The 9,469-nt window shown below is 40.2% G+C and overlaps 1 protein-coding gene across 4 annotated transcripts in view; it reads left to right on the forward strand.

Annotated features, from left to right (window-relative positions):
• LOC110023995 overlaps positions 1-9,469 on the forward strand; it is a 58,715-nt gene that overhangs the window by 2,893 nt on the left and 46,353 nt on the right. For all 4 annotated transcript variants that reach the window (XM_020723680.1, XM_020723681.1, XM_020723682.1 and 1 more), the window contains exons 2-4: positions 165-828; positions 1,330-1,418; positions 1,496-1,585. In XM_020723680.1, the coding sequence (XP_020579339.1) occupies positions 165-828; positions 1,330-1,418; positions 1,496-1,585 (843 nt within the window). The remainder of the gene's footprint in view (positions 1-164; positions 829-1,329; positions 1,419-1,495; positions 1,586-9,469) is intronic.

Here is a 9,469-nt window from a genome sequence, read left to right on the forward strand (position 1 = left end):
TAGATATATATATATATATATATATATATATATATATATATGTATATACTTTGGGTATTTATGGAAGAGATAGATAAAGAGAGAGATGGTTCAGTTTTTTTTGGTGTATTTTGTTTAAACAATTGGATAATTTTAAGATTTTTCACTCTTTTTCTTTTTTACAGATTAATATGAACGCACAACAATTTTATCCTCCTAGAGTGATGCAAGCTGCTAATCTTGGGGACTGTCAAATGTCACAACAACCATTTCTTCCTTCTTCTTTTAACTCCGATTTGGGCAAATCTGGTAACTCTGAGACGGGCAATTCATTCCTTGCACTTCTGTCTGGCAATTCAAATCATTTATCAGGAGAACTTCTGCACTGCCCCAATTCAAGCTTAGGGCTGGCCAAGCTTCCTATTTCTAACGGCGACACCTTGGGAAGGTCTACAAGTCACAGTTTCTCAGCAAATTGCATTTCACCCTTATCAAAAATCCATTGCAGTGATGCAATCTTTAATGGAAGCCTTTCTTCCTTTATTGCATCTTGGCCCTTATTCTCAACTAGTTCCAAGGCCCTTGATATGCAGGACTGTAAACCACTTCGCTCTCACTCTCATATTTTAGGCTCTCGCAAAGCTGTCACCAGACACTCTTCTGAAGATGGTAGTGGAGGCATGGGAGTGCAGTCAAGGAGATGCAGCTCTCCTCCTCTAAGTAGCTCTGCCATTCTGCATCAGAATAGTCCGTCATCTCAAAATTCTCCATCCGATGCTACCGTTCATGGCTTTATTCCTTTCTCAAACTTTTTTATGGGGCATCCACGCGTGTTGTGCATGAATACCAGTAAGTGCTTTCTTTAATATTTATAATTCTTATTCCTTACATCCTATTTCACTGGTCCTTGAAAATGGTTTGGAGCCTGTTGTTGCATGGTCAACAGGCTGATTGCACACTGCTAAATAATGCAGCATCATGGGACGTGTGTCTCAGGAAGCCAAATGGTGTATGGTAGTGCATATCCGCACAGCTGTTCCAAAGAAACACTTGGGTTCTGCCTGGTTCAGTTTTTTTTTTTTTAAATAATAACTATGAAACAGTTTTTTAAGTAAGTACTTTAAGAAAATATTACAGCCACACGGACTTATGAATGAAAAAAAAATTGCTTTCACTAAAACTTAAATCTGTTTAAAAGCTTTTCCAAACGAAACCTCAGTCCCTCCTGAAACCTTTTTGACGCTGCTATGACTAGTTTGGTAATATAAATGAATCCTACATCTGTTTAAATTGAACTTTTCTGCAAAACGCTTTAACTAGGAGTTGCCATTTCTTATTGACGTTTGATAGCTGGAGAACTTTTTCTGAATGACATGGGATTTTTGGAAGTTTTGTGCTCCTGTCATTGTTTGCCCATGTCAGTGGCAAAATTTTGTCAGGTAAGTAAATTAACTTGAAGCATTCTGAACTGCATTTCACACATTTAGAGCATATTCTTGATGCATTTCTCTTTCAGCATTCAGGTTTGTCTTCAGCAAACCCTGGTGAGGCTATAAGAATGGAAAGCGGAATGGCTCTTGCACAATGGTGCAAAATGTGCTTTGGGGTAAGTTATGTTTAATGAACATTTTTTTTGCTGATGAATTTGCTTTATTTGTAAAAATGCGGTTTTTTGCTAATTCTAGATTTAGACTCTCTTCACTTAAAACAATCATTATTTTGGGCTGTTTGGTTTGAAGAGTTGTGGGTGCAAAGCATTCCAAATACAAGGATTTTAGGTGTAAGTATTTCAAATCAGTATTTTGCGGCTGTTTGGTGCGAAGAGTTTTGGGTGTAAAGTATTCCAAATGTAGGGATTTTATGCGTAAAGTATTCCAAATCACTATTTTGGGTGTAAAGTATTCCATATCATTATTTTGGGGCTTTTGATTTTTGACGAGTTTGGGTGTAGAGGATTCCAAATAGAAGGATTTTAGAAATATTGGTGTTTGGTTTAATGAGACACAAATTAAAAGTAAAATCTTGAAGGATTTAAAACTAATCCTTTAGTTCATTTTTGGTGTTTTGGAATTGATCTATTTGGTTTATCTATAAATTTATTGAAAGCCGTTGCTGTTGCTCTTGCTACCTGTTGCCAATCACCATTAGTCATTGCGGGTCGTTGCCATCGATTTGCCATTGTCTACCACTGCCACTGACCTCTAGAGCCGTCATATGCCACCATCCACCGCTGTCTGCTGTCGTCACTTGCCATAGTGATCATTATTGTTGATCATTGCTGATCACTACTTTCTGGTTTACAGTGAACTGATTTTTTTTTCAAACAAAATACATATAAGTAATCTTTTGCATTTGTTTTATACTCATCAAATGTTGACAAAGTATTTGAATGCATGATTTTACTTTATATTTTATTTCGAATACTTTGAAATTCGAAATACTTGCAATTAAATATCCTATTCAGTGTTCACTATGAAATTATCATTATTATTTCTATCTCAATATTATCCTTTTTTTTGGAAGATTTACATATACTCAATCCCTATTTATTTACATATCCAACACAAAATTCAATTTTTATTGCACACACACACGCACACCACTTTTCCTATGCATGAAAGGTGCATTTCACTTTTTAATAAACCCTTTTTCAAGTTTAAAAATTGAGATTTTTGATGTGATATGAAAAATTTGGTTGTATAAACGTAAAAACAAAGTTCAGGTGTTAGATAGGTAAATACATATGAATTGTGTGATATATATGCGACGTGGGAGCTTTCCCAAATAGTTTTCATGTGGTACTATAGCTGCTGCAGTACATCGGGAAAATATATCGCGGGAGACGTGAGAAGGTCCGCTGAAACAGTACTATTTTTTTTTTCTTATGCTTTCTTTTATATTATCTTTAGTTCCTTTTTAGACCTTTTTTTATTTGTGCTGTATTAGGGTTTTAAAGTTAGTTTTTGGATTTTTTTTTTGTCAGGACAACCGTTGACGTCTAGGTTTTCCGATTTCGGGGCTGTATCCGAAGTAACTCATTGGAAGTGATGATTGTCTCCGTTAGGACGAGTGGTGCTCCGTCTGTAGCTCTCATTTACGGGGATATTTAGTCTGTTGACCCCATCCAGTCGAAAATTCAATCCTTTCCCTCTCTCCTCGCTCAGCCACCTGCTTCATTGCTTTTGCTTCACCACGCACCCCCCTCTCAGTCTCAACCTTGCCACTCCTATTTGCTGTTTTACCCCTATCTCGTCATTGAAAATTATCACCGTAGTCCCGCAATCCCTTCCCTTGCCTTCCTATCATTGTTTAGCCATCCGACGACGCTACATCAGCCCCACAACTCCTCTCATTGCTGCCGTGAGCCTACCCAACCATTCCAAAACCCTGCTACCACCTCCTTGCTGCAGCCACCTCACCATACCTTGCTGCCGCCCACCTTCCTACCATCCGACATCCAACCACAACATTTTCTTGTGGCCTTTTGACCATTCCCTCACTTTCTTGGATGTTTTTCCTCTTTAAATCGTAGCACCAACACTCTCGATCTAAGACTTAGTTGGGTTTGTGATGTCTTTTACTATTTTCTAGTTTTGAATGTCTTTGGTTGTAATTTCTATTTGATTTCAATAGTAAAAGTTGCATTTTCGTTATCATTTAGGTTAAATATGGTATTGGTGCTAGCAAAACTCTAGTAATGTCCTAGGGTTTCTAACTCCCCTCATATCACCAAAAAAAAAAAAAAATTTTTTTCCCTTCTACGCAACACACCTCCTTCCACCTATCTACACCTGAAACACCCTTAACCACGCTCCAAGAAGATAATTGCCTAAATCTGATTAGGAATCTACCATGTACGACATACAATGACTACTCTGCCAAGTACTTCATCGGCTCGATGCCATTGGGGAAAGAACTCAGGGCAAGATCACCATCGACTGTAATAGTGAAATCTGTGAAGGAGAGCAAGAAGAACACCAAAATCCCTTGTGTAGGGATGAGTTCAGTGGAGAAGAAGATAAGTCACAACGCTTTGGGGTACAGTATCAGCAGTGGCCTAGAGTTGAAGTGCCTATTGAAAGATACATAAATGAGGGATCGATTGGATGATACCGAGATGAGGTGCTTGTTGGAAGATGTGGAGATGTAGTGCTTGTTAGAAGATACAGAGATGAGGTGTCTGTTGGAAGATGTGGAGATGGAGATGTAGTGCTTGTTGGAAGATGTGGAGATGGAGTGTCTGCTAGAAGATACAGAGATGAGGTGTCTGTTGGAAGATACAAAGATGAGGTGTCCATGAGAGGATAATGAAGATGAACCTACTGGATTTTGAGGGAAGAATGGATCCAGAGGATTTCCTCATGTGGATGCCGATCGTTGAGCGGATCTTTGAATACAATGAGGTGCTCGATGACAGAATAGTAAAACTTACTACCATCTAGCTGAAGAAGAATGTTTTTTTGTGTTGGGAGAACTTGAAGAGGGACAAACGGGATGAGACAATCATTTCTTAGGAGAAATTGAAACGGGAGATGTGATATGAAATGTTGTGAACTGATTTTCTTTCAAACAAAATACATATAATTAATCTTTTGCATTTGTTTTATGCTCATCAAATGTTGTCAAAGTATTTGAATGCATGATTTTACTTTATATTGTATTTTGAATACTTTGAAATTTGAAATACTTGCAATTAAATATCCTCTTCAGTGTTTTCTATGCAATCATCATTATTATTTCTATCTCAATATTATCCTTTTTAAGAAGATTTACATACATAACACTCAATCCCTATTTATTTACATATCCAACATGAAATTCAATTTTTATTGCGCGTGCACACACACATACCACTTTTCCTATGCATGAAAGGTGCTTTTCACTTTTTAATGCACCCTTTTTCAAGTTTAAAAATTGAGATTTTTGATGTGATTTGAAAGATTTGGTTATATAAATGTAAAAACAAAGTTCAGGTGTTAGATAGGTAAATACTTATGAATTGTATGGTATGTATGCGACGTGGGAGCTTTCCTGCACAATTTTCATGTGGTGCTATAACTGCTGCAGTACATCGGGAAAATATATCGCGGGAGACTTGAGACGGGCCGCTGAAATAGTACTATTTTATTTTCTTATGCTTTCTTTTATATTAGCTTTAGTTCCTTTTTAGACCTTTCTTAATTTGTGCTGTATTAGGGTTTGAAAGTAAGTTTTTGGATTCTTTTTTGTCAGGACAGTCACCGACGTCTAGGTTTTCTGATTTTAAGGCTGTATCCGAATGCGAGGAGGTGCTTCGGTTGTAACTCATTTGATGTGATTGTCTCTGTTAGGACGAGTGGTGCTCCGTCTGTAGCTCTCCTCTATGGGGATATTTAGCCTGTTGACCCCATCCAGTTGCCAACTCCATCCTTTTCGTCTCTCCTTGCTGCTCCCAGCCATCTGCTTCATTGCTTTTGCTTCCCCACGCACCCCCTCTCAGTGACAACCCTGTCACTCCTATTTGCTGTTCTACGCCTATCCTGTCATTGAAAATCATCACCGCAGTCCCACAAGCCTTTCCTTGCCTTCCTATCGTTGTTTAGCTATCCTACGACGCTACCTCAGCCCCACAACTCCTCTCCTTGTTGCCGTGAGCCTACCCAACCATTCCAACACCTTGCCGCCACCTTTTTTCTTCAGCCACGTCATCATATCTTGCTACCACCCCCCTTCCTGCCATCCGACATCCAACCACAATGTTCTCTTGTTGCCTTCCGACAATTCTCCCACTTTCACGAATGTTTTTCCTCCTTAAATCGTAGCACCACCACTCCCGACCTAAGCCCTAGTTGGGTTTGTCTTGTCTTTTACTATTTCCTAGTTTCAAGTGCCTTTGGTTGTAATTTATATTTGATTTTAGTAATAAAAGTTGTATTTCCGTTGTCATTTGGTTTAAATCTTGTATCAGAGCTAGCAAAACTTTAGTCATGTCCTAGGGTTTCTAACTCCCCTCATATCACCCAAAAAATTTTTTTTTTTTGCCCTCTAGCCCTCTACGCAACATACCTCCTTTCCACCTACCTACATCTGAAACACCCTTAACCACGCTCCAAGGAGACAATTGTCAAAATCTGATCAAGAATCTACCATGGACGATATACAATGGCTACTCCGCCAAGTACTACATCGGCTCGATGCCATTGAGAAAATAACTCAAGGTAGGATCACCATCGACTGTAATAGTGAAATCCGTGAAGGAGAGCAAGAAGAACACCAAAATCCCTTATCTAGGGATGAGTTCAGTGGAGAAGAAGACAAATCACAATGCTTTGTGGTACAATATCCACTGGGGCCTAGAGCTGAAGTGCCTATTGAAAAATAAATAAATGAAGCGTCAAATTGGATGATATCGAGTTGAGGTGCTTGTTGGAAGATGCAGAGATGTAGTGCCTGTTGAAATATATAGAGATGAAGTGTCTGTTGGAAAATATAGAGATGAGGTATCTATTGGAAGATGTAAAGATGATGTGTCTATGAGAGGATCCAACGATCTGGGAATGAAGATGAACGTACTGGATTTTGAGGGAAAAATGAATCTAGAGGATTTCCTCTAATGGATGCTAACCGTTGAGCGTGTCTTTGAATACAATGAGGTGCTCGATGACAGAATAATAAAACTTGCTGCTATCATGCTGAAGAAGAATGCTTTTTTTGGATGGGAGAATCTGAAGAGGGACAAACAGGATGAGACAGAATCACTTCTTTGGAGAAGTTGAAACGGGAGATGTAGGGACTATACTAACTCCCACATTATCACTAGGATTTTTTCTTGAAGCTCCATACCTTCAACAGAAGGAGCTAGCAATAGAGGAGCACACAACAAAATTTATGCAGTTTAAGTTGAAGTGTGAGCTGAAGGAGACAAAGGAGCACGCCATAACTATGTATTTGGGAGGCATGGAGGCCGCCATCCGTAGTGTGGTCCAATTGCAACCTTTTTTGACACTGAGGGACGTGCAGACTTTAGAATTGAAGGTGGAGTGACAATAGAAACAAAGCACGAAACCACTGCAGTCGGACAATCACTTACAGTTTGAGATTGTAGGCTGATCACGCCTTAGGAAGTGGAGCAGACCGGTTAGAGCAGGACGGAGCCACTTTGAGTGAGAAAAAACCCATCGAAAGGAAATATTCTTATGTCATTGTTTTGGAAACATTGCTTGCAGTTGCCCGACGAGCTGAGTTGTGTTTTTCACAAAGCATGGGGCTGGGAAAGAATTTAGCGACAAGCAACTGAAGAAAAGTGTGAGTACCAAGATATTTGTGGTTCGACAAGTCCTTTAGACTGAGGCGCCAAGGGAGCAACAGTGGCTTCCACCATAATATATTGTACGCTTGTTGTACCTTGAAGGGAAATGCATGTAATATCATCATTGATAGAGGTAACAATAAGAATATGGTGTTTACAATAATGATAGACAAGTTGAGCATCACGACTCAGAGGCATCCTGGATCATTTTCCCTATCATGGTTGAAGAACTTGATTTATATTGGCATGCGTCTCAATGGTGTTTTTTATTGGGAGCTTGTTGAAAGATCAGGTTTGGTGCCATGTGGTGCTTATGGATAAAGACAGTGCGATCACAAGACTCAACATGATGAGTATAGGAACACCTATTCATTCACCAAAAATGACAAGCACATAGTCGCATCTTCAACGGAGTTCGAGATTACAGGTTCCCTTGTTGAGAGGCATTGACAGGATCAGTCCTAGTGATGACAGAGGACTACGAAAGTGAAGAGTCAGTGGCAGGCACATGACAGAGGACTCCGGTTGAACCAACCTTGTATTGATTTCGGAGAATTCAATGGAATACACTGGGCGCAAAATCCCTATCTAGTTCAGCATCCCTATCTAGTGCAGCAGGGTAGCCCAGATGGTTGGACAAATATGGATGTTTACTCACAATTGGGAGAAACTCTTCAGGTGCTTTGGGGACAGTGCAGTCACCAGTGAGATCCAAGTGCTTCACGGACCACAGTCGAAGACCCCCTCAATCCTAGGAATTACAATAGCTCTGTTACTTTTGATGTGTAGACATAAGCTTTGACAAATGAGGTCTAAGCTCTTCTAATCTTTGAATCAATATGGATGTTTGCTCGCAAATGGGGAAAGCTTCTCAGGTGCTAGGGAGGACAGTGCCGTCACCAGTGGGATCCAAGTATTTCTCTGATCGTAGTAGAAGATCCCTTAATCCTTGGAGATTACATCAGGTTCGTTACTTTAAACGTGTAGAAAAAAACTTAGACAAATGAGGTCGAAACACCCCCCCAACACTTGGAGATTGACGCTAGAGCTTTCTTGCACAATTTCTTACCGCATTTTAGCTGCTGTGATGCTGTGGGAAAATATATTGTGGGAGACAGGGGTCTGTTGACCTCAATTTTCGTGAGGTCTAGTATTCCTCGTAGGAGTTAGGATCTAGCCTTAGGGGTCTTCCTGCGACTATCTTAGAACCTTAGAAGTGGTGCCCGCCTCGTTTTTTAGTTCGACCTATTTCCGTCCTCTTGTGGAGTTGCGCGTGTGCGGTATCGACTTCTAACACTTAGAAGGATGAAACCGACATGAGGAAACCCAAAATGGATTCCTATAGGACCTTCCCGAGCCTTAGGGTGGCCTTCTGCACAATTTGCACTCCTACGCGCACCAGCTTCGCAATTCGGAGAGTCGACGTGTCCGATCGCCATAATTCACATTGCCTGCACCGTTATTTGCCGAGGGCTCGAGTTAACCACTTGTGACGATCGATCGCGGGTCAATATTTGGTGAAATTTGAATTCCGACGCGTTTTGACCCGATTGTCGACGATGTCGTCCGAGCGACCCCGGATGACGAAATGGACTGCGCCAACGCGTCCGGAACGTCGATTTTGCCCGGGGAGGAATCGCGCGCGAATAAAAAGAGGCAGTGACATAACTCTCTTATAGGAAGCTTGAAATATGTTTTCTTGAAATGATTTTTGCTCCTCTTGCAAACATGTGGGGGCTCGGCTTGGGCTTTCTGTGGGTTTCCCTGGCTTGAAATATATGTTATAAGAGAATTTATTTAGTTTGGGAAAGCTTTGTATCTTGTTTGGAGAGCTTGGCTTAACTCTTCATGCGGCATCACCCCTGTTTAAATATCTGTTGGAACTATTTCATGCTTAAAATGTTTAGACATGCAGGTCGTTCCTTGAGCTTAAAATGGCTAGAGCTTTAATGTGGTATGGCTCGATTATATCAAGGCTTGGACTTGTTTTAATATCGTTGAGCTCTGACCTTGGCTTTTGGGTTTTCGTTGAGCTCAATTTTGGCTTCTTGTTTCTGTTGGGAGCTCGGCTTTGGCTTTGGTTTTTGTTGAGCTCGGTTTTGGCTTGATTTGATGTCACGGTTTTGGATTTGAAATGATGGGAAGTTTAATGCTTTATGGAAGTTTGAATTTTGATATTGTTAGGCTCTATTTTGGGTTTTA

The sequence above is a fragment of the Phalaenopsis equestris genome, unplaced genomic scaffold (genome assembly GCF_001263595.1).
Source record: "Phalaenopsis equestris unplaced genomic scaffold, ASM126359v1 Scaffold000240, whole genome shotgun sequence".
Taxonomy (NCBI): domain Eukaryota; kingdom Viridiplantae; phylum Streptophyta; class Magnoliopsida; order Asparagales; family Orchidaceae; genus Phalaenopsis; species Phalaenopsis equestris.